Source organism: Passer montanus, unplaced genomic scaffold (genome assembly GCF_014805655.1).
Source record: "Passer montanus isolate IOZ18808 unplaced genomic scaffold, ASM1480565v1 scaffold4, whole genome shotgun sequence".
NCBI classification, from domain to species: Eukaryota; Metazoa; Chordata; class Aves; order Passeriformes; family Passeridae; genus Passer; species Passer montanus.
The window spans coordinates 6,406,657-6,433,510 of NW_024368818.1; the positions used below are offsets into that span (position 1 = coordinate 6,406,657).

Sequence of the window (26,854 nt, forward strand, 5' to 3'; positions counted from 1 at the left end):
AGGAAAGTGTTGTACTGAATAGGTGATGACAGATTCCTGCGACAAAAAAAGAGTGATATTGACAAAAAAAGGAGTATTTAATATGTTCATACGGAAAGACCAGATGCAACCATGAGACAATGTATTCTCACTCATATGGGATTCAAAGGCAAGACTCAGTTTTAGCTTCTAAATGTTGTTTTCTGAACTGCCTAACACCAACGACAGAATCATAACAGAAGTGATACCTGAAGGATAAATATAAGCTTTCATAACAAAGCTGAAAGAGACACAGTTAAGTTTACATCAAGGGTCTAGAAATTTTTATTAAAATATTCTTAAAATATGTGCCTTATACACAGAAGAAAGTACATTGTTTTTAAGTAATATGATCTGAGCTGCCAACAGTATTTCTTCCTTAAAAATTTTAGTACACATATATCTTCCAAAATAACAAACCTGGCATGGTCATGAAAGGAACATCCTGTTTGCATTTAAAGCAAGATGAAAATAAAACAAGGTAATTGTTTCAAAACTTGGAGATTTAAAATTATGAACATGGTACTGCAAAATGACACCTGGGGATTCAGGTTGAAAAGTTCATTTAGAAAGCCTTATAAATCAAACTAAATATTCTCTACAACCTATGAGCCAATCTAAGGCAATCCCATTGCACGATGAACTCATTTATCAACATTCACGGGGATCCAGCTGCCCAGATGCCAAATTAATTTTGTGTAAACTACTGACAAAATTGTAGAAATGTCCCAGAAAAGAAAACCTGCAGAAAAAATAATTATTTGTGACTGTTGAGCAGATGCAGTACAAGTTCTTCATCCTCTGCCAGAGAAAGCCCAGTATCTAATGGCAAACAGGGGTCCTCCTCTTGGCTGAAATGCATCTTTTTTCTTTTCAGTGGCATTTCTTCTGTGGCACTGTTGCTATAGCTTCTCTTCTTTCTTCCAGTCTTCTCCTCAAGTTCACTGCAGAAAAAAATCAATTAGTCTTTTTAACAACTGTGGCAATCAATATCATCATGTAATCTAACAATTCCTTTTAAACAAGGCAAATTTGTGTCAAGATAAGAGCAAACAAAATTACAATTCAAAAGGGTGAAGCAATGGAAGCTGATGAACTCTGAATATCTAAATTAGAGCTGCCCTCAGACAGAGGTGGTGGTGGATGTTCTGCTGTCTTAATTGATCAGGATATTGCTGTAAGTCTTATCTAATATTTGCTGCCTAATACAGCAACAGACAACTTGACAAAACTGAATTTGTGATGTTCAGTGGACCTTGACATGCTTTCAAGATCTGGCCTACAATAAATATGTACCAAAAGTAAAAATATAAAAACTGTCCTTTCATTGGCAAATCCTAGACTTTATACAGTTTTGATTTGGGACTATCTCATTTGATGACTCTTTCCCCTTCTTTCAGACATTTCCTTTGGAGGCTACTAAACACCTCTTTGCCATGAGAGGAGGAGGAAAAGCCCAAACCCAGTAATTTTCACTGGTGAATTCCTATTTCTTTTGCTGGATTTTTTTAAAGACTTGAATTAACTCCTTTTGCAGCCTTCAATCTGGATGAAACAGCTGTCAATCTGTTTTATCACCCTGGCTTCTACCACTTGGCCATGTGACAACGATGGCAGAAAAGACAGAGCTTTCATGTATCTTCCTGTGGGTTTTGTCCAAAACATAGAAAAAAAATACCATAAATCTTATTCAACTTTAAAACAATTTAATAAAATCTATTCAAAGATATATCTGTGAACCAGATTATGAAGAGCTGGTTGTTGTATGCTATAGGGTAGAATTCATACCCCAAAAGTAGTAAAATGCAAACCTCCAAATCATTCCATCCAAACAAGATAACTGGAACAAAACAGCATGTTTTGCTGTTCATGTTTGTATTTTTTAAATATAACAAAAATTGCAATGGAACTTAAGAAACAGAGTTTAGGCTTTTTTTAAATAGATGGTTAAAATTCAGATTTTCAATTAAAATCTGTCAAATTTCTACTCAGAAAATTCAGTTTCAGCAAGAAACTCCACAATAAATGTTTTTTTCTCTATAGTTTTTACAATTGCTTAAGTGTAAATGTAATGCTTGTGAACTGTTCCATCCAGAAATACTGTTTAGACATCTAACAATTAGAAACAGCAGTTACAAAAAATAGCTCTAACTGGGGAATACTGTCCTTAGAAGCAACACAGCAAAGGAGCCCAATGCCCAATTCAACCCACCTTCAGCTGCCCACCTTATTTTTTCTCATTAACAGCGTTAACAGTCTGTGAAATGCTGGTTTCACCACTCACTGGAAACCAGCCTAACCCAAACATTAACCCCAAACACAGCCATTTCCAGCAGGTTCCCAAATGCTCTCTGAGAGGGATCAGCAGCACAATGCAGCTTGTACACTGTGCCCCTCCATAGGGATGAAGGAATTATTACAGGAGATCTGATGGCCTTGTGCTGGTGGGCTGCACAAGTATGACCTGCCTCCCTCTCTCAACCCTCCCACCTTTCATAGAAGGTGCCACCTCCTGCCTACTCTACAGCCCAGAGGAAGGAGGGAAATCCTGTAAGAAACACCCTGCATTTCCACAATTAAAACAAATGAAATACCCTACCTTTATATTGTTCTTCCCTGCCTACCCAAGAGAAAAGAAGAAAGGAGTGTAAAGAAATGTGGTCTAGTGAAAAGAGTCCTTGGCCATGGCAGGGACTTCTGGACCTAGATGATCCAGAAGGTCCCTTCCAACCGAAAACATTCAGTGATTCCATGAAGAGAGGATGATTGCTCCAAATACTCACTCCTGTAATTCACAGGATATAGCAACTTTGCTGGCTTTGAGCTGTCATTTGCATGGGGGTGGCTTTTCAGGGCTCGCTACCAACATGTAATTCCTCTTCTAGGAATAGGACTCATATTTCTCTCTGTACTGCTTAAGATATTCCATAAATGCTGAAGCTATACTGACAGGATATAAAAACATACTAAGGCAGAAATAATTCACATTTTTCCAAGCAGACAGTGTGGGTCTGGCTGGAGTTTCATGGTATTCATTTTGACCAAACAGACTGTAGGGGTTCACTTTAAAAGCTCAAGAAAGTCCTCATTAAGTAAAAGCATTTTAGCTTGTTTGCAAAAGAGCCAATTATTTCCAGTCTTTGAACGGACTCTGAAGCCCAGTTTGCATTCATAATTGACTAATGCTTCATCTAGGACATTAGTTAAAAACATCTTAGCAATTAAAACACTGCAGAAACCTCATAAGCCATGCATTTGTACCTACAAGCTATGAAACAGCAGACTTTAAACACCAAAAAATATCATCACTTCTGGAGTTTCAGAGACCCATAGGCCTAGATATCTGTAAGGTAAAACATTTAAACATAAAACATGTTCAGAAAGAACTGAACTGTGAGATTCCTCAGCTTTTTCCACAAACAAAAGCACATCAACACAATTATGAATAATTTTAATCATAAATTTTGTGGGATGATTCTGCTGAGTGAAGCTGCTTCTTACTGTTATTGAGGGATTGTGCAGCTTGATTAGCAGTGTAAACAGAAGATGCATCTACACACCTGCAAGTGTATTTTCACACTAATTTAACCCCAGCTGAGCTGTGAACTGGAGAAGTGAATAAAGAGGAATGTGTAACACAGGACGCAGTGGCAGCAAAAGCAACAAGCAATGAAGAGAGCAAAACGGTTGTGTTTTCATGATACACAAAAAGTAGATGGGAAACAGTATTTGATAATGACAGCTTTGGAAAGTAAACATAGAACTACGTGAAACATCTGAATAAGATGTTCCTAATTTTGAGATGCAGAAGAAAGAGACTGACTGTCCACAGAATGGTCTGGGTTAGAAAGGGACCTCTGAAGAACAGCAAGTCCAACCCCCATCCCTGGTCCTCCAGGATGGATTTTCACCAGCACTGGTTTGGGTGGTGAAAGGAGGAAAGGGGCTCTGAAGGAGCAGTCAGAGCTGTAGCTTTCACAAAAGGTGATAGTGGCAATTTTAAAAGGGAGATGAAAAATGTGTAGCATCATGATGCTCAGAGATATCCTGTGCTCATTCAGGGTCCTTTTCCTTAGCTGCATGGACAGAAAGCTCCTTGGAGGAGCTGTAACGGGTGTGACTCTCAGATCCACATGTGAAAGGACTCAGTGTGCAAAAGCAGCTGTAAGGGAATAACTTCTGCACTTACTGTCAAATGAATTCCTCCTCAGTCTCCATTAACTGAAGGCCTGTCACCCTGCAGAGCCAGTCCTTTTATTGTTTCCATGGACATAAATGGCCCCTCGTTCTTCACAAACACAAAAACTGCTGTACTACCAGCTAGTGTTCACAAATAACCAACAAAAAGTTATGCAAAGGTAAATTATTTTCTAGCAGAACAACTCAGTTAGAAAGTAACCCCTGATTCAGATCCAAACCAAGGCCAGTGCATCCTTTTGTCTTCTACTAATAACATTGCAAAAGTGGCATGTGCATCTGGCTTACAATTCCTTCTTTTTACCATCTGGTGAAATTAAGCTTTTCAGCTGCCTGAACAATCCATGCAGTCTGAGGCTGCCTGATGAAAGGATTTACTTTGTATTTACACAGGTGAGGAGCTATCAATAGCCAATTTATTAACAGGCACAGTAATTTCTGTGGCCACCATTTGCTCAGCTGTAACACCTAACTAAGATGCTATCATTTGGGAGAAAATATTTATTACTCAAACATTAAAGTACAGTTTAGAATCCTGTTCCTAAAACAAACACCAGTGTGTCTGAATGGCATCTGGGAAATGGGATCCAACTATGACCCTGACAGCTATACACAAAGAAACTCTGATTTTAAACTACCACAAAATAAACTCATAAGTATGTTTTCAGGTAATACCAGGGAACACCAGAAAGCTTTAATTGTTAGTATTTAACTCGCTTCTGGGCTTTAAGCAAGGTCTTAACAAGCTGCAACATTTAGATTTTAAATGTTTGAGAATCAGCCATTTGAAACGTGCAGTCACACAGCCAAGTAGCTGTTGTTTAAACAACGTGGTTTTGGCAAGATCTCTGGACAGGCTCTGCTTCACTTAACATTTACCAGAGGATGCTTTGGAGCATAGGTTTACCAGCATTCCTCTGGAAACAAACCACCCTTGCTGATGAACTACAGGCCATGAGTCAAGTTTCCAGGCTGCAATAAAGCACACAAGCTCTTTCTCAAAGAAATGTACAGGAATAATGAATGAATCTGCTAGTAAAATACAGTTCAGAAAAGTAAGGAATAATTTATCCCATAAATATTGGCATTTTGCTAATCAAACATGCTGTGCCCAAAACTTTTTCCATGTAATAAATTTTAATTCACAAGGCCATGGCAGCAATCCTAATGAAGATTAATTACTGCAGTCCCTTCCATAAAGCCCAGTGCAGCTTCTTCCTTACTTGCTGTCAGAATCCTACAGCACATAAAAATGGTAATTAAAATATATTGTGCTGTGTTATTTTCTAGAGCTGGACAGGCTGGATGAATGGGACGAGGACATCTCCAGCAGGTTCAGCAAGGCCAAGGTCGGGTCCTGCACTGGGGTCACAACTACCCCAGGCACTGCTGCAGGCTGGGGGCAGTGTCTGGGAAGCTGCCCGGTGAAAAAGGACCTGGGGGTGCTGGTCAGCAGTGGCTAAGCATGATCCAGTGTATGGCCAAGAAGGCTGATGGCATCCTGGCCTGGGTCAGCCCTGGTGTGGCAGCAGGAGAGGGCAGTGACCGTCCCCCTGTACCCAGCACTGCTGAGGCCACAGCTCCAATCCTGTGCTCAGCTCTGGGCCCCTCACTGCAGGAAAGACATGGAGGGGCTGGAGCATGTCCAGGGAAGGGCAACGGAGCTGGGGAAGGGTCTGGAGCACAAGGGCTGTGAGGAGCAGCTGAGGGAGCTGGGGGTGTTCAGCCTGGAGAAAAGGAGGCTCAGGGGGACCTCATCACTCTCTGCAGCTGCCTGGCAGGAGGGTGCAGCCATGTGGGTCAGGCTCTTCTCCCAGGTAACAAGTGACAGGGACAAGAGGAAACAGCCTCAAGTTGCATCAGTAGAGGTTTAGATTGGATAACAGGAAATATTTCTTCACCAAAAGGCTTGCTGTCAAGTCCTGGAACATGCTGCTCAGGGAGGTGGTGAAGTCACCATTCCTGGAGGTATTTAAAAGACTTGTACACATGGCACTGAGGGACATGGTTTAGTGGGACTTGGCAGTGCTGGGTTAACAGTTTGATCTTAAATGTCTTTTTCACCCTAAATGATTCTATGATTCTCTTACTGGCCATTCCACTGATATAAATCAAAACACCTCTAAAATTGAATACATAAGCCTCTATCACACTGTCCAATTTTGCAGCTAATCAGAAAGACCAAGGCTTTTAAACTGAGACCTTTTATAATGTCTCTCCTATGGTACTTTTCTGGCCATCACAACATTAAGTTCTGGCCTTCACAAAGTCACAGATATGACCTGAATAATCCATTTTAGAAGGACCCCGTAATTTGCTCATGAATTCATGAGCAAATGATCATCTCAAAAGACAAGGTAATGTCAACCTCATCAAGAATGACCTAAAACTTAGCAGGTCAACATCAGCAACCTGCTGTAAGAACTGCAATTTGCCCATAATTTTCATAAATAAAGGAAAGCACACAACAAAGCAGCACTGACTACTAACTTGCACACTTGTCACCTGGTGATTGTCCATAAAGTCACAAACAAAACAGTACCATAACTAAGATGTTTCCCTCATGTCCAAGATCTTCTCCATGATGATCTAGGAGTTAATGTGATCAGTCACACCCATTAAAGATTTAAAGATAATGATGAGGTCAATTTCCTCTTTCTCAACACTTTTATTTAAAGAGGTTGAAGAATTAGAAATACCAAAACCTCAATCTGACTGCAAAATGAATATTTAAGAAATCCAGCTACTTTTCTTTCGCCTTGTTCTATATTCTTAGATTTTTCACCTCATTAACAATTTACATTTGATAGCCTTAAACCAAATATGATGAATGTTGCTAGATATACAAAAATTAATCTCATATTACATGCTTGAAGTCATTAATTACTCTGCTTATAGAGGTATGGCTGGAAGGGAATTTTTATGCAAAGGCAAATTTAACTCCTGATTTGTACAGCTCCCCCAGTTTAAAAAAATTCTGTGGGAGGACAGAGAGAAGATTAACAATGGTTTTCACTTCTGAAACCATGGACAGATAGCCTCTTTTTAAAGACTCTTGAAGGAAGACACCCTAGGTCTCGCACTTACTATGAATTATCCCTTTTAGAAGCTTCTTCCCCCCTTTAAATCAGGGAGCAGCTAGTGCAGCCCAACGTATTTCTATTTTAATCCAACTCTTTGAGCAAAATCTCTGGATTTTGGAAATATAAAACAGAATAGAGTTGTGTTTTCTAATCTCAAAGCCCAATTTGACCGTCCGCTACTATCAGCTGATTTGTTTTTGTTAAAATCATCTACATTTCCCAGCCCCAAAAGCAACTTATCATACAATTCAACAGCAATTCCAAGAGAGTTGCATGAGGCACGACTGTTGATTTAACATCCTCAAATTAATTGCCTTCACTGTATCATGCCCTTTCTCAAAAGTCTTCTACAGGGTGCTCAGAGCAGCTCACCAGACATACCCACACTGAGCACCACAGCTGACTTTGGAGCAGCTGCAAAAAGCCTTTCTGTTTCTAAGGGTGCCTGAGTGGGGTGTGCTGGAAGGCAGCACCGTTGGTGACTCTGGTGACAGTGCACCACGTGATGGATAATCCAGCGCTGGCCATGGCCTGCCCAGGGAGTATCAATCATGTTGGTACAGGCTAAATGGATTTGGGCACAGCGTGGGCACAAGCATTGGTGTGAGATTGCCCACAACTGTTGCGACTTCACATGGTGCCAACTAAAGCTCTTCTGGGCAATGTCTCAGTATTCTGGTGCAGGCCAAGGACTGTTTCCAGTAAGCAGTGTTGATGAAACCACATTTCTTCAATGTGTGTAGTGGTCTGCTCTCCAGCTCCAAAGGCAGCTTTGATGCTCAGCGTAGGTATGTCTAAAGATGCATTAAAGGAAACCTCCCTAGTTTCCTTCAGTGTATGTTCTTTCTTTCCTAATCTACTCCACAGGAAGGGAAGATTATCAAGGACCTTGACTTTCTTTGAGTCCTTGCTCTCCTTAAGAGCCCATAACCTTACTCTAGGGGGGCCAGATCAGCCACTGATCCAACAAAAGTCTGCACTTACTCCCACTGCCAAAAATCTGTCCATCTCTGTCAACTTTTATTCTTAAAGTGCAGCTAATCTTGAGTCCAGCTGACATTCTGAGGAAAGGATCAATACAAAATGTGATGTATGAATACATACTCCCCTCACACAAAGAAGGAGCGATTTACTGCTGCTCAAAAAAAGCAATGCTTTTCCCCATCCTTGTCAGTTCTATTGGCATTCCCTGGTGAACAAGCTCCAGGGGACATGGCCAGCAGCCTGTTAACTTAGGGCTATCTAGGCCTTAAATGCATGTCCCACACCCAGTCCTGCATACTGACTCCACAACACACTGTGACACACGGGTAACGACAATCTAGCCCCTAGGATTCACCGATTCAGATGTGAAAAGCAAGAGCTTATGAACTTAGACATCTCTGCTCCCATTTAGGTGTCAAGATCATCCTTCTCAATCTGTTACATGATACAGCGTTTGTCAGAAACACACAAGTGGCCTTGTTGCAGTGAACCACACAGGACTTCATGTGGTATCCCTTCATCTTCCCACAGTATGCTGGCATCAACTACAGATCCTCATTCCCACCCTGTGCTTTTCTACTAAACTACATGAAACAAATTATTCTGGTTCATACAATTATAAACACTGATTTGAATTAATTGAATTGATTATGATACATTTACTTCTACTCAGAGTCCACTTCACTTGAGTCTTGAAGAGTTTGAACAATACTGAATCATAGAACTTATCAAGTTTTACCATGCACAAATTTATTTAATACAGCACAGGTACAAAAGGATCATGAAATCCTTAAAGTACTTCAACATTTTTCCTTCCACACAGAAAGAACCTGCCATGTGACAGAAGAGAAATGCATTTCTGAAAAAGGACAGACCCACCACTGGCCAAGGCTGAGCCCATCAGTGATAGTGGGAGTGCCTCTGGGATAGCACAGTTAAGATGGAGAGAAAAAACAGTGCAAAAGCGGCCAGAGAGAGCAGTGAGAATATGTGAAAGGAACAGCCCTGCAGACCCCCAGGTCAGTGCAGAAGGAGGGGCTGGACGTGGTCCAGGTGCCAGATCTGAGATTCCCCCACAGCCCTGGGCACAGTCCATGGTACAGCCCACGGTGAGGCAGCTGTGCCCCTGCTGCCCATGGAGCCCCAGAAGGCTGTGATCCCTTGGGAAGCCTGCACTGGAGCAGGCTCCTGGCAGGACCTGTGGCCCCATGGAGAGAGGAGCCCATGATGGAGCACATTCACATTTGCTGGCAGGATGGCAGGACTTTAGTCCACACTGGAGGAACCTGTCCTGAAGGACGGTATGCCATGGAAGAGACCTACACTGGAGTAGTTCACAAAGAATTGCAGCCTATAGGAAAGACTTGAAGAAGATTGTGGAAGAAGCCCCCTGTGGGAGAGACCCCAAATGGAAGCAGGGAAAGGATCCTCTCCTGAGGAGAAAGGAGTGGCAGAACAACATGTGATGAACTGACTGCAACCTCCATTCCCCACCCTTCTGTGCTGCTGAGGATGAGGATGTAGAAGAAATTTTAAGTTAATCCTGGGAAGAAGAGAGATGTGGGGAAAAGGTGTAAAAGAGTTGGGTTTATTTCTCATTACCCTACTGCCATGTGATTGGCAATAAATAAATTCATTTCTTCACAAGTCAAGTCTGCTTCACCCACGACAGTAGCTGGTGAAGAATCTCTCCTGGTGTTATCTCAACCCCTGAGCTGTTCACTACATTTTCTCTCCCCTGCCCAGCAGAGGAGGTCAGTGACAGAGTGGCTTTGGTGGGCACTGGGCATCCAGAGAGGATAAACCCACCAGAACAACACATGAAAACTCCAGGATATTAGTCAAGATTTTTGCATGTGAAACAGTCTCATCAAGATCCCTTCAATATGGACTCAAAAATCCTTCTTATACAATTCCACAAAAGAAAATAACAGTCTTTATCTCAGATTTCTGTTCAGCACCTAACACACAGATGTTTATAAGTCAAATACTAAATCCCATGGACTGTAAGACAAATTCCTAACATGTAAACAAAACAGTTTATAAAAAAACATCATTTTAAAATGAACATGGAAGATGGCACATACCTATAGCTGTCTTCACTTTCTGAATCCTGCTCTGCATCAGAGTCTTTATATTTATCAGGATCTGGAAGAGTGCTTGGATCAAACTCGTCTTCACTTCCACTGTGATCAAGAAAGGCCACTGTTTCCTCTTCAGCCTGTGAGGTGACAAATGGAGAGTTACATGACAAGCAAACCAGTCCACATTACTTGTCATAACCCCATTAATAGGGAGGCTGTAACAAGAACCACTGCCCCCAATGCAGTCAAACACCACCAGTATTATAGCCAGGAAAAGAGAACCATTTCTGTCATCATCACTACTCTCCTCCAAGTCTGTTTGTTAAAGGTTGAAGAGAAGAAACATTATTAAAAAAGGAGGCACAAGGATTTATGTTCAAATTCTACTTTCCAATATTGTAATCTTAAATCTATGAAATCTAGGAGAGATCTGGGCAGCAACTAATCAACAGCCATCTGAGTGCAAGTGTCTAAGCAGCTTTACTGTCCCTCAGAAACACACTGGCAAAGAGATACTCACAGGTGGACACATAAATCACTGCTGTTAGGTGAATTTAATGAAATAGTCTGATTTAAAACTCATCCGGGTGTCCTTGCAGTTAAAAACCAAAAAGCTGCTTAAGCTGAATTAACTGCTCTAAAGGAGTTTCAACCATCCTCTGCAAGAGATCCATGCTCTTCTAGCATCTTCCCAGATCCCCTCATCTCTCCTCTCCAGGACTCAGCTTCCCTCTGTCCCCACAGCACACCTCAGGACAGGCTGATGGCATTGGCAAGTTCCCATGGTGCGGCAGTGCCTCACTAATTCTTTAACAAAGAGAGCACAGAAGATGCTGCTCCATAAAAGTACTGGATAATATAAAAAAGCTAGCTAATTTTGCAGATACAGGTTCTGCTCTACTTCATCCTGAACTGATGGTACCGCTTTTTGTAAATTTTTGCTAGTAGGCACAAAGCAACCAGATACACTGGAGGGCAAATGCAATTGCAGACAGCAAGCTTTTAGGCATTTCCAAGCAATGTGAACCCCAGATCCATGCATATTTATGCTGGAAAGCAAAAACAAATTCCAAGAAATTTTAATTAAAGACACTGCTACCTTTTGTTTATATATCTAATCAACACACACACAGCTGAGTTTCTAAAACAGTACTCATTTAAACGATCTTTCATTCTATGAATAACTTCACATCATTATATATTTAAAGTTAATTTTGTTTTGCTTTTTCACCATTTCTATCATCGAGTTTTTAAAGAACAGTCTTTATGTGCACGTACCTTCCTGCAATAAAAATAAATTTAAAAGTCAAACAGAAACCATACCAATGGTCTCTTTTATATCTGCATATACAGTGAGTGAAAGGCAATGAGCTGGTGAAGGGTAAGATTAGTCACCACTTCAAGAGTCCATTCTTGCTTGACTAGCAACACTTCTGCAGTGTACTGAAAGCAAGTAGAAGAAAGGGACAAAAGCCAGACTTGCAATCTGGCAGAGGAAGGCAGAGGAAAAACATACTGAACACACATTTTGTTCTTCACCACTTTAAATACTAGTAAAAGTATATATATGTAGCTGGGTGTATGAAATTACTAAAAGCATTGTCAGACTCCAGCACTACAAGCTTCCTAATGTAATGACCACCAAAAGGAAAGCATGTTGATTCTCAGGAACTTCAGGTACCACTTCACAAGAAAGCCAGTTTTGGTTTTGCAGGGTTTTTGCTTACAAAAAGTCTTCAAGCTCATCTCTTAGTACAATATTACAGACCATTACTAACTCCACAGAAAACTTCTGTGGTCACCTGAAGGTCACCTTTTTGCTAATGAATTTTCTTATTTGAAAATCGTTCTGCATTAAATTACAGCTTATTTTAATTTCTAACAACATTAAATATTTGCTCTTTACTTGTCCTTCCAATTCACTTATTCTTTTGATATAGCTGGTGCATACCAATCTTGTATTGAAAAAGAAAAGGAAAAGAGAAGTAGCATTCAATGCTGTTGTATGAAACAATGTATTTTTAATATGTATGCATGACACAATGCAATAGAGTTCTGTACTACTAACATTTATTGGCAGTCATCTTTTAAAACTTGGGCTATTCATTAATATTTTCCATTATGACACTCAGACCAAACCCTTGCTTTAATTACACATTCATATTAATTTTGTCCAGCAGAAAATATGCAGAGAAGTGCTAAACATAATGCTTACTATAGCAAAAGAAATAATTGGCAAAGATGCCTCTTTCACTCATCAGGAATCATGAGGTTGTATTTCTTGTAAGTATCACTGCTTACATATTCATTAAAATATTTCTAAGACCCTGAAAATGTTAAGAACCTGAGCAGGAACATTTATCATCCACAGCTGAACAACAGAAACTCATTATTTTTTCTCTCTCACTTCAAATTTTTATCAGCCAGTCAGGAAGAAGAAATCTTGTGACTTCACATTACTCGCCACAAGAGCTGCCAAAAAGAAGTAAAATCACAGTTCAAAATGACATGTGTAAAAGTTCTTCAGACACAATTAGGATGCAATTTACAGACTCAGGACTAGACTTGTCCTAAGGCAACTGCCATCAAAAGAGATTAGAAGAAGAGATTTTGATGGCCTGTACCTCATGTCTAAGGCTGGCTGCAATATAACACACACTTTGGAGTGTGTATTTATTGTGAAGCTCAACTGTGGAAGGAAACTTGCCATGCTTGACATCAAAGACATCAAATCAGGCTGGCCAGGAGAAATAAATTCAGTGACAATCATCTTTTGATTCTGCTCAGGGATTACAAGCTCTCTCTTTGTACAACACCAGCCCACGTATTTTGTAATTCTAGTTCCACAGAAACCTGCACAAAGACTTTCAGTTTGAACATGACACTGATATGCAATCATTTTTGCATTCACACAGTCTCATTCTGAAGAACAGATTCTTCTTATGCAAACTCAACATTTCAGAGAAATTCAGCAAAATTTCTTTGCTGGAAGTTTTGAAAACCTTGTTGCCTTCAACACTCCACATTGTACCAAGCCAACAATCACATCTGACCTTACTGCAGTCATTTTGAAAACATGCACCCTGTGACACACACAGGACAGGCTCCTCTAGAGCTTTTGCCATTTTTATCAACAGAATACCTCCAATTCACCCTCTGACAAGTTACAAGACATAATGACAACTTCTCCTTCTCCTGAAGGGGCCTCTCCTGAATGGCTGATGGAGCTCAGGTAAATGAGTCAGGCAGCCTAAGAAAAACTTAAAATTAACAAACTAATGTACCTCAGACACCCAAGGGACTCAAATGTTCAAAAGCACCAGAATGATATCTCATTTCTACCAGGAAATAGGCACTCAGGTGGCAATTATATGACTATCATCAGAAGAAAAAAAAAAAAAAAAAGAACTGAAAAAAACACCATGAAGACCTGTACATAGAAAAATATTGTATTTACCAAGATTTCATTTCTAAAATACCTATCTATTATGGTATTTAATTTATATCTAATTTAATAAGGTTTTGTTCCCTCCAATTAAATTGTCTAGAGCTGTATTTATTATGCTCAACACTTTAAGCAATTTATCAGTTTCTAGGAACTAGGTCGAGAGGGGAGAAATAATTGCTTAAACATTATCAGTTCTGTCAATAGTACTTTACAAAGCACAGTGGGAGAATATTTCCAATTAGCTGGAAACAAAACTCTTAAGGTTTGTTTAGAGTTTGACCACACTTAGTTTGAGTCCATCCCACTTACACAATACTGAGTCCTTTTTGAGCTATGCCACCCTTTAATTTTTGCTACCATGGCCTCTCCCAATAAATGATGCCTGTGATTGTAATGCCAAGAAAAGGTAAGTTCTAAACACTGCTGGGAGGTTACCCAACACAGGTGCACAACTATTCAAAAGTTTAGCATATTATGGCTCTTATAAGAGGATATTTAAAAATGAAGTATCTTGTAAGATCTGATAGCATTCCAAATTTTCTTCTTTTTTGACAATTATTTTTAGATGAAAACAGAAGTTGCTTTTGCATCATGTTTCTAATGGAAGCCATTAATATATACAGAGAGGTCTTATAGCATTTCCTTTAAAATGTGTTACTCTGGATTCATCTGATCATCTCACAGGTTTGGATTTTTTTCATAGCCTGTACCCCAACCCAACACACTGTCTCCAGCTGATGAATGACTGCTCTGATATTTCATCATCTACATTGCCCCAGAGGAATACAGCTTTTCTGGCAGTTCAAAAATGAAATACAGCCTTTGATGTTGCTAGGGCGTTTGATCCAACAGTTGTTTTGAAGATCAAGACAAAAGTCTTAGCATATACTGAAAACTGACTGGGAGCCAGTGGAACAAACTATGCACGGTCTGATAAACACGGAGCTGTCCAAGCTGTGTTAAAACTCACAGCTCCCCTCTTTACCATCTAAGGTGCATCCCTGTTCCATGGCTCTGGTCAGATAGGCTGGTGGCCAAAAACTGGGGAAACCAAGGTTCCAGGTTAGTCAGCCAGACACGAACCTTGCACTGAGACGATCTCACTGATCTTTGGGCTCCGGAATGAGTTGATCATAGTTCCTCGTTTTTACAACACTTCAGAGAATTTGATTCTTGGTTTTCACTAGAAGGGACAGATAACTCTTAGCTTCATCTTCAATCATTCACCATTCCCAATGACTAGCAGTCACACTGAGGTTCAATTTCATGCAGTCATTTTTTATTTCTTTTAAGCCATCCGAGATCTCAAACAATACAGTATGCCTCGTTTAGCCAGCACAACCTTACTCTTACCAGTGCTCTCACATAATGCACATGAGAATACTTAATTTTCTTTCTTGGCTTTCCTAAATGCCCCACATTTTATGGTCAGTGAATGGGTAAGCCTGTGTTCCCAACTAGCAGACATTGATGCATGTATTCTGACATTCAAACTCCTGTGTAACTATAGCAAAGCAATTTGTGCTGGAAATGGCTCCTGCCACAGGCACAGTTCAGAAGCACTGAAAACACAAATCTCATAGAAATTGGTAAGAAGTTCTAAATCTACTCAGAGACCTTTTGTTTTAATGTATTTGAATTTCAATTATAATGGATATGTCTCAGAACTAGACCTTACACTTCTCCTTTTCTAATTTGTTCTTCTATGACACATGTAGAATACTTATTGTAAAGACAAGTTTCTTCAAGTTGTTATTAGACACAATTATCAAGGTGATTTTAGCAATAGGGAAGACTAGTATCAGGATAAAACAACTACACTGTTGCCTTAAATGTAATTCATGTTACAGACATGAAAATACAACAGAAAAGAAAATAAGTTACTAGGTAGGTAGAACTCAAAGCAAAATACACACTGTAGTACATTATATTCTGGAAAGTAGCAGTGTAAAAAGAAATTACTGAAGTCTGAGAGAATTAAACATGCCAGCATACTTGTCCAAAAGTCTATGGCCATGTCAAAAAAACAAAAAAAAAACCCCAAAAAACCCAAAAACTAAAAAAACCCACAAAAACAACAAAAACAAACAAACAAACAAAAAAACCCCCCAAAACAAACAAAAAACCCAAATCAAACAAAAAAAAAAGAAATACAAACCAAAAAACACAGCTAAACTCCAACTAGAAAACTACAATGCAGAACAATGTTTTTGAACTAATATTCTCAGCACATAACCTTTGGACTGTCTTTACACTCCTCCTTTCTCTCTACTTTCAGGTTCACAGCAGTCATGGCTGTCACCTCAAATATGCAAAGTAAGTCTCTAATGTAGTGTCTGTGTTCAAACATTTCAACACATCCACCTTCTCAAGGGAACCTTGGCATATGTCCAGAGATTGGTACCTACATGAGAGAATCTTCTCTGTATCACTGTCCAACACTTTTGCACAAGCCTGGGGGAGCTGCATCCCTGCTGCGACACAGCAGTGTCCCACCACCAGCACCACTCACAGCAGAGACTGCAGACAGGAACCACTCCTTGCTTAGTGATGGGTGTTCTTCAAAAAGGAACAGATCAACAGCAGCACTGACATGAAATAATTAGAAGGGAAGCCTTTTAAGTCACGTAATTCTCTAAACTGGTTAGTTCTGCTCTTTTCTTGAAACAACTGATTTGTATTCAGTACACAAAGAAGAGCTACACTGCCATTAAGTGTTTGTCCAACGACACACTTTTTATGCTTTCACTGTACTGCTTAAGTCACGTACTCTAAATGCTTGTACAAAACATGCATCTAAAATAGCATACTTACAGGGAGAAAAATATGAACCAAATTAATTCCAGGCAGTGAAAGTTATTTTAACTCGTTCTGGTGGCTTGACAAGAACTGAGGAAAAGAAACACAGAAGAGGCATCGCTGCTCATAGCACCGACTCAATTTCTTGCTGTGAGAACAAGACCTGGTGTGCCTTTGTTCCAGACCTACAACAGTAGCAGCTGCAACATTTTCATATTTGTTCAAATTTCAAAACAACTAACCAGTAAATCAGAAAGAACTGCCTCATGCTGCAGAATTGCAGGGTCATTTATTATTAATCACTTTTGTTGTTGTTGAATTCACCTTCTTAAGCCATGAATCTCTTTCTACAAAATTTTGCAAAAGACAACTGCTGGCACAAAAAGTGTAAGCACTACGTAGAAGCCACAAGAGAACAGATGAATCCAGACTGATGCATGACAAGGAAGCGAGCTGCCTGGGGAAGATTTGAGCAATGGGCATAACACAGCAGAGACCTGCCCCTGGTATTTCCACAAGCATTTCTGCAAAGGGGAACTTCAATGAGGAAACTGAAAAAAATTCTGAGGTAGACTGGCAGCCATCCAGCAGCAGACAGAAAATTATAATATCCCCTGATAACAATTTTATCTACATGAAAAAGTATGACAGACATGTCTTAAAAATTACAAGTATGAAGAACATGAAAGATTTATATGAGGCAAGATCTTTTAGGCCAACTAATTGAAAGAAACAAATTTTCAGGTCTAAAATAATGTAAAGCAACTTCAAAGCAAAAAATTCAACCCAAATTAAGAATAATTGCTCAGTTAGTGTTACTCCAGGAATTGAGTAAAATGTCATAAAATATGTGCAGCAGGCTTGGGGAATGCTAGTACAGGGAGAACCTACAGGAGAACTTTCAGGAAGGAGAGAACACATTTGTCACCTGTGGTAAATGAAAAGACAAATGGAGAATTAGGAAGGATTTAGATAAGCACCAGAAAGTGACCATGGCAATGCTAAGGCATAGGCTGAAGTGAGATAAAGTGGTCATACACAGAATGACTGTGAAAGAAGACAGCAAAGAAGCTCGAACTTTTTTCTTGAGTATTGCCTAATCCATGAAATCCACCAGCTAAGATTCTAATTTAGGCAGAAAGGTACAGCTGGAGTAGAGAAACTGAAATAAGACTCCTGAGTACAGACATGAATTTGTATTTTTCTCCATGAGTAAGAGAAGGGAAAAAAGCAAAAGGCTGTGCAAAACATCATCACAGAAAGAGACTGAATACTGTAAAATTCCAGAAATTACAAAGGAGGAGCTAGTAGAGAAGAGAGACACCAGAACAAAGTGTGGTCACACTTGCAAACCCCCTAAAACTGCAGTGGGTATGGAAAGGCCAAGTGAATGACCAACAAGTGAGAGGAAGGCCGATCAATGTATGTTGAGTAGAACTAGAACTAAAACACGTCTACGTGGCAGCTCAAAAAGTACAAAAGACCAGTGTGGAAGCAGAAATCAATGACAAACAGGGAAGACCTGTAAGGCAAAAGTGAGAGGACCTAAGAGGGGAAGACTACCGAGAGATCTGATGGAGATGGCAGGGATGACAAATGGAGCCAAGAGGGAGAAAAGAGCTGTGCAAATCTATTTTAAAATGGAAAATGGAAGAGAATAGGAAATGGGGAGAGTAAGAAGGCATGAGAATGGCACAAGAGCTGACTGCATTACTGCAAAGGATGTAGAAAAGCCAAGAGAAAGAAGTTCCAGGTATAGAAGAATGAAATCAATAGCAACAGAACTAAAGAATGCATGGTGGAATACACAAAGGCACCTCTTCTCTTTACCAAAGCCATGAATGTTTCCCAGAAGTATTCAGAAGTTTACATGGCCTCAAAAAGCATGTAACTTTTTGACTTAACCTAAGGTAACAGTAATAAAATATATCAAGTCGTGGTAAGGAACAGCAGTGCTTTGCCAATAACCCTAGAAGTCTCTCAGTTTCAGAACTCTTCAGCCACGGAGGGGTAATGATCACAACTTGAAAATCACTCTATACAGGTATGACTGCAAATTTCCCTTCAAACCAACCAAAATATCTGACAGGAAGAAGGGAAGCAGGTCACCCTCATTGCATGGAAGCCATTGTTTCTTCCACCACCGTTCTGTTTTCTATCAGTCTTCTCATACAAATACAACAGCTGATTAAATGAATCTGGTGAAGATGACTATCTCATTCTCAGCAAAACCAAAATGTTTGGAACAATGCAGTGAGGGAAAAATTGAAAGCTGAGACAATTTTCCATCAAAAGACCATGCCTATTTATACCCTATGCAATGGCTCGCTGAAGAACCTAAACTGTGCTATCTCTCAAACAGTCTTTGGGTTTTGTACTGCTGCCAAAAAGTTTTACCCTATTTCCAGTGACTGAGTAACAACTCTTGGATTCAGTAAGAAACAGAAGTGGTATACAAATACTCACGTGTAGATGGAACTGACATACTACAGACTTCTAGCAGAACTTTTGCTGCTCCCAGAAAGTCCACACTTGCAGCAAATCAGTTTCTAACTTGCTGAAAGCATTGAAGGCATCTATACAAATTTTAACCTATGAAATTGCAATTTTCAGCTCATGTAACTTATTACAACCTAGAGTCATCATGTGCTAGCCTGTTCATTTGAACAGCATCTAAAAAAATCTTTATACTGCATAAATAATGTACTATATCCATAACAACAGGATGCAGTACGCTGTATGATTGATTACCTTGGCATTTAGCTCCTGTGGGGACAGCTTTTGTGAAACATGGCTCTACCTAACTCCCTGAAAATTACCTTTTGGTAAAGTATCTGAATGACCAAACTTAGGTACAGTTAGAAACAATGTCATTAACATTGCACGGGCAGGTACAAACTTTCACTCTTCATACTGTGAAAGTTTGTACTTTCAAACAAAAGCAATGTTGATTTACATCCATTTCTCAAGGAATCAGAGAGAGCAACATCGAGGGAGTCAATTTAAAACAGTGATTTGAATCACTGTTTAAACCCCATTAAAATCAGGAAATTTTTAATTCCCACAGTTTGTTTCACATGTAATCACTGCTACTTTTTTTTTTTTTTTTTTTAATGCCAGTATTCTGGGGCACAGATGTTTTACACTGGACTTAACACAAAATGTGTACCACTATTTTATGCTAATCATTTCAATTTCTAGTTTTTTCCTTTTGCATGAGCAAATGATAGAAGAGCAATCACTTTTTTGCCAATTGATTATTACTCATTTTTTAATCGCCATTAGTGTCAAGCTGATTCCTATTCCATCTTAAATGGAAACTGAGTCCAACCAGAATTTTAATTATTTTCTAAAATATGTATATTATATGCATATTATTTAAAAGTTACTAATTAAATAGGATCATCTTAAATACAGCACATACACGTAGGCAAAATTAAATTGATCCAAGCAGATGCTGTATTGTAAGTTTAACATTTATTACATGTTAAACATTCTCTGCTGCTAGCAAAATTTCCTACTTCTAAGCATTGTATCTTATGAGATTTTGGTACAGCTAAAAGACTCAAGCCTAATTTACATTCACTGGCTGAAAGGGGATGGTTAGAACAAACAAAGATAAACAGTTCCTCAAATCCTAATATGTTTTTCAACTTTTAATGGCACCTTGAATTTAACTTATCAAATATATCAAGTAAATAAAGTATTTCAGAATGAGGAAAGGATACAAATTGTTATGAAAAAGCAGTTAATTATCTCTGTTACTGACTGTCCTCTAAATCACATCTCTATCTGAAACTTAATCAGCAACTTTATTTCTTGAATCATTTTTTAGATTTTTCTAGCAAATTTTTTCATAGGTCATTCCTTAATATCTTCATTTTAGCCACCATTTTAAAGTTCTCAAAAATAAAAAATGTACCTAACAATTTAAAATATGTATTTTAATAACTGTTTTTCTTATTAATAAACATAAGATTATTTTTCCCCAGTCTCCCACATATTTGCAACATATATAGAATATGTGAAGGAAATGAAAACAAGAAGGATAAATATTAATCTTTCTGATTTGAAAATAGATCACAACATGCTTAGAAAGCTGTCGGGAGAAGTCATTTTAGTCTTAACTTCACTGCTCACTCTGAACTCCAGTGCAAATAGCTGAACTGCTCTACCAACTTTCTGGTGTTACACAGTCTGCTTGCTTCTCCCACATATTTGCAACATATGTGAAGGAAATGAAAACAAGAAGGATAAATATTAATCTTTCTGATTTGAAAATAGATCACAACATGCTTAGAAAGCTGCAGGAGAAGTCATTTTAGCCTAACTTCACTGCTCACTGAACTCCAGTGCAAAGAGCTGAACTGCTCTACCAACTTTCTGGTGTTACACAGTCTGCTTGCAATCTTCACTTGCCATCCATCAGTAAGCACTGGGGGCAGGAACAGCAAACTCAAACAGCAGCCACTGCCTGCAGCGTAGACACTGCCACGTATTGCCCTGCTGGGGTGCTCCATCTCTGGCAGAAACAAATGCTTAAACTTATTTTGCTAAGTATTTCTGAACTGCTGAGGGGTCAGGCAGGGCCTCCTGAGGCCACATTAATTCTCCCCTGAGACCCATCCTCAAGGATCAGTTAGAGTCATTGGTCCTTAGTATTTCAATCTCGATGAAAATCTGAAGGGAGCAACCACAACACACCCCACACATAGAAATTATATTCAAATGCTGTTTTCTCCACTACCTGCAGTGGATGATATTTGTGTAATCCTTCAATTCTTGACCTAATATGAAAGCCAACACTTTTCTTTCTTAGAAACCTTTTGCATCTGTTATACCAGATAAAGACAGTCAAACAAAACAACTGTGACTTTTAAACTGATTTCAGAGACATTGCAGCATTTCTCCACTGAGAAATGGTGGGCCATAAGTGCCTGGTTCTCTTTGCACAGTCACACATCTTTGCAAGGGGAACATTTTATTTTCAAAGTAGGATTTTTCCTTTCTTCAGGACCACAAGTCTTTGCCACGGAGAAGTGTAGGATTTCAGCATTATGGAGTCACTAAAATTATTTCTGCCTCAGAAGAGCAACCTGATTATAAAATCCAATTATGATTTGATTGCATCCACAAACCTATCTCCTCACGCATGTATTTTAAATGGCTTACGCCTCCTTTTTAAGTTCTTGCAAATTCACAAAATTTTGAGGATAAAATTTAATGATCTATTGAAAATAAATAAATAATTTGTTATAGCACATTGTACTTGGCATACAGCATTAGCACAGAGAACATTTGCTAGAGGTACTGTTAACTGAATATTCTTGTTACATTATGCATGACTTCCCAAAGCACTGAGTACATAATATCCATCATGAAATTCAGAATATATAACTAAATTTAGAAAGAAGTATATTCAGACCTATGATCAGCATTCTGACATCTCCAGTTATGAGTTTAATTAAACTTGCTTTTGTATTAAGTCTATTTTTATTAAATAAGTACAGAATCCTGCTTTATACATTATGTATAAGTAAAAAAAAAGATTAAAAAGTAATTTGTAGATGCCTTTTCTTAAAGGCATAATTAAAGTCACTATTCCATAACTCCTCTTCACAGTTGTGATGAAGAGGTACCACTGCTGAAGGTGATCAGTTTCTTTGAGAGCTTCAGCACTTTGCTGGCAATCCATTTTAGCACCCCAAATACTGCTTCCCGTGACAAGCTGATAAATGAGATCAATGGGTAACCGAGGGCACAGATTATTTGTAAATTTTGAAATATCTAAGCCAGGCTGTGCTTCCAGCCATTTTTTCTTTGAAAAAGCTTTCTTTGAAAGCACCTTGGACAGAGGAGATCTGTACTCTTTTGTTGTTTAAATGTTTCTAACTGCACACTAATTAAAATAAAATCTAAGTTAGATCACCCCTATTATATGGTCTGTGATTTAAGACTCCAAAAAAAATTTAAAATACAAGGACATTTTACTTCATCTTAAGAAATCTTAAGCCTTAGTCAGACACCACGTGACCCAGTCAGGGGTGTCAGGTTCAAGGCTTCTCTGCTAGGAAGTCCACTGTGTGTCTCACTGAAGAGGCAGCTACAAGAATCTGCTGAAGTATTATTTAATTTACAATGTTGCAGCACTCCAAGAAATATACTAGAGAGCAGGTTTTTTATTAACATCTCATATAAGTAAAATAAATTTAAAACTGTTACCAGCATACAACTATTTTAGTGCAGTTAAAATTAATGAAGCTGCCATGACGGCATATGTAAAAAAAGAGTATAATTTGTTAAAAAATTATTCAGGACAACATTTGGATGACTGGAGGCCAGAGCAACACCTTCAACTAAATGCATCTGCATCAAACCACTTGCTTGACAACTGTGCTTTCTCTTTATTTCTGTGAAGTGTTACCCTGTAGACTGATGGTTGTGAATTTTTTTCAACTGGAGCAGAATTTAAATAGGCAAGGTCACAACTACAGAAGAAATAAACTATTTCAAAGTGATAGGGCTTTTAACATCAACAAGAAATCACCTACCAGTACACAAAAATAATACCAGGACTAACCACTTCAGCTTTTTCTTGTCTGATATTATATATATATATAAACAGGAAAAGTGAGAAATTAGAACACCTACTCCAATCATGATTTCAGGTAATTGAGATTAAAGTACAGAATATATGATGTAACTGATTGTATTTTTTTAGTTAAACTCTAATACCATTAAAACACTATCACATCCAGAGCAATATTTATAAGCAGTACCATGTCAGAAGTGCCACTGCATCATCAACATCTTTATCTTTTACTATGTAGAAACAACTCAATTGCTTGAAACAAAATCTAGAGAGCATCAAAATTCAACTGATGCAGGAATGGAAGGGACAGACAGGCACTCCATAACAACCCTGCTGCCACATGCTGGAACACTTAGCAAAACTTCACAAGGGAAACCTCAGATCTTGTACAAGTACCAGAAAATACAACCATGAAATAACTCAGAAAGATTTTTCCTAGCTCTCATGAAAGCTGGGAATTTGTAGAGGGACATTTTCAGAGGGTGCTGTTCCTCTAATTACAGAGCAAAACAAAGAGAAACCCTCTAATCCTCACGATTCAGACTGCAAGAAACAGATATAAAAAATATCTGGTGACAGGTTGAATCCTGAACCCAAGAGTAAAACGTACCCCTGAGGTATGTCCAAAAGACTTTTAAGTTCTCCTCAGCAATACACTCCAGTTTCCAGACGAAGCAGAAAGTCACAAGCAAAATTTAACACTGCAATGTACCACTACTCTATTAATGTGAAAGACAAACAAATAACTTGCTTTTAACTTTAGCCCTAACTTAATGACCTGATCCTGGAAGTCAAACCAATGTATCTCATCCTGATTCTTCTAAATGCACTTTAGTAACATAGTTTTTCATAGCCTCTCTAACCTCTTGACCATGGAAATACATGCCGTTGGTATGAATAATTTTAATTGCTTTTTAAGACCATTTTCAGCTAATGAATCAGTATTGCTGTTCAGAGACAGCTGTATTACTACTATTAAGCTACTTGAAAATATTTTTTGTACAAGAGCATATAATACAAGAAGATTTTGATTTGGAAAAAACCCAGCCTGTTACTGTCAAAATTAATACTTTCTACTTCTTTTGGTACAATTAAAGTTTATCATCAGATATCTTAAAAAAAGTAAAACTATATTCAGGCTTTCTTTTCAAAAACACATTTAAAAAGAGCTTCCATAATGTCAACGCCTTACTTCCAATAGTGCATTAGGACAGAATTTTTCATTTTAAATAGCTTTAAAAGCTACAAGACAGGACAGATGAATAAGCTTACAAAATAGAAACACAAAAATTTAAAAAAAAAAAAATCCAGTTGTTCCTCAAACTACTAGATACTGTCTGATGACTATAAAGAATATTCCTATGTAATCTATTCCACTGCCTTCTAAAAACCATTCCCAGAAAAGATGACTCATGAGAATGCTTCACAAACAACAGGAATGCACCAAAATTTCAAGTGGTCTGACTTCCCTGAAGAGTTCCAAAGAATCCTCTTCCAAAGGAAGTGTTCAGAACATTTCAGATAAAACAGTAAAACATAAGTTAGAGCTTCTATCCTCTCCTTCATATGTAGTACAGAAGATTCCTCTCTGTATTCAGAGACTTGAGATTTTTTCAAGCATTGCAGCAGCCATTTTCTATACCTTTGCAATTTGACTCTCCAAATGAGAGAAAAATCTATTACTGACCTTAAGTATAATATTTTTTCTATTTTGCTGGACTGACACTGTGATAAGCTAACGTTACTGCCATAATTCAGGAATAGTGCCATAAAAACACTGGCAGTCAATTAATGAAAAGCTAAGATGGCTATAAAGTATTCTAACTGGAAAGGATTAACACATATACAAAAACACTTGTTTTCAAGAAGCCACCATAATCCATACCTACACTTTTAATTGTAATCTACACACATCTGACAGTTTGTATGGTTAGGTGACAAAGCTGTTGAGATTCTGATGCCCTCAGTGTAACAATATGGCCTGGAAAACACCTTTGGAAATACCTCTCAGTAGGAAGGTGATGTTACCAGCAAGAGATACAGAGAGCAGTGGAAACCTGACTGATTTACAGTTACTGGAAGAAAAGCTTGTACCATCTTCACATCATGTATACATTGCAATTTCTTTTTAACTCCATCTTTCTATTGTTTCTCTTTTTAAAAGCCCTTCAGATAAGAGAGAGGACAGACTGTCAAGCAAGCAAGCCACCAGCATGACAAAAGTGGGAAAACCTACTCAAATCTCTGCTCCAGCCCCAAGTCACGGAATTCACTCAATACGTCCCACTGCTCTTGCCTGCACATGTGAACAAAAGTAAATCCTGATTACAGACTGCTGTGAGGAAAAACACGCTCAAAGATCATGAGGCACTTAGTACTAGTCACAAGGTCAGCAAAATTTAAAGAGTCTAACATACTGGGCAACAATTTATTAACTTGTCACGGTAGCATGCAAGGAAAAGCTCTTCAGAATTCAAAGCTAAATGGCAATTTAAAAATTCAGTCCACGAAGACTTACATAACACTATTTTAAATAACACTTGCATTCACCAGCAATGAGTGTTCTAGAAGTACCTTCAGTTAAGACTTATGGAAGACTCATTCGGTTTAGAGGCTCCTTACAGTAAGAAAGCTTTTCTAAGGGCAGCCTGGAAAATATTACTAGAATTACAGAGAACATTTCCTACTCCTTCACTAAGTTAGATGCAGAAGTAGTTTATCAGCAGCCTTTGACTACAATTTTCCAACAGGCAACTTTTTATCTTTGCTTACAAATATCACACTTAAAGTATATGTATTTTAATTACAGTAAAGTCACATCTGTAGTGGTTGATGGACAAAGACTTCTGTGCTGGCATTTTCAGCATTTTACAGCAGCCTAAAAGCAAAAAGACTGAAAATATTTCTATTGAATGGGGAGGGTAACAGATGACTAGTTCTAGCAGCTATAGATCTACCTGATGTTTCAAGCTACCAGTTAAGAGCCAGGAAGAGAGCAAAAGGTTCTGGAAAGATGCTGTGTCGCTTTCTTTTATAGTGAAACACATCAGGGCAAAAATATCAGGGCAAGTAGATCATTCTTTTTAATACTGTTTATGACACTATTTCATTCTAGTATTGAGCTGTGACTCAAATATCTGAAAAATGCTTGAACTAAAAGTGTCTTTCTGAGGACAGTAAGACAACTTCAAACAGGCTAAGCATCTTACTGCCAAAGGTAATTTCAGATATCAGTATGCAGAGGGACAAAGCAAAAGTCCTACTCAACATCACCACAAAGCAGAATAAACAAGCCAACAAAAAAGCCAAAATTGAAAACTGCAATTTCTCCCTGTGTGTTTGAAACTATTCTCTTGTGCATATTCTGGAGATACTATTGAAAGCAGTTGCAGTTTGCTTTGAGGTCTACATGATATACACTAAGAAAAATTACAGAACTGCTGAACAATTTATGTACAACATAGATTTTTCATTATGGCCAAATCATCTTTGTCCAATAGCACACATCATTAAAAAAATACTCTTGTTTTTGGAATACTTCCAGACTTACTAGAAGATGTTTCTTGTGAAGTTGTAGATTCCCCATGGCTGGAAGTGTTCAAGGCAAGAGTGGATGGGGCTCTGAGCAACCTGGTCTAGTGGAAGGTGC

General features: G+C 38.6%; 1 protein-coding gene across 1 annotated transcript in view; it reads right to left on the reverse strand.

The window, feature by feature from the left end:
• Positions 1–274: 274 nt before the first annotated feature.
• The window catches only part of DDX10 (DEAD-box helicase 10), a 155,718-nt gene continuing 129,138 nt past the window's right edge, over positions 275–26,854 (reverse strand). The window contains exons 17-18 of the mRNA XM_039718672.1: positions 10,370–10,503; positions 275–962 (exon numbers count right to left, since the gene is read on the reverse strand). Coding sequence (XP_039574606.1) covers positions 776–962; positions 10,370–10,503 — 321 coding nt within the window. The 3' untranslated portion in view covers positions 275–775. The remainder of the gene's footprint in view (positions 963–10,369; positions 10,504–26,854) is intronic.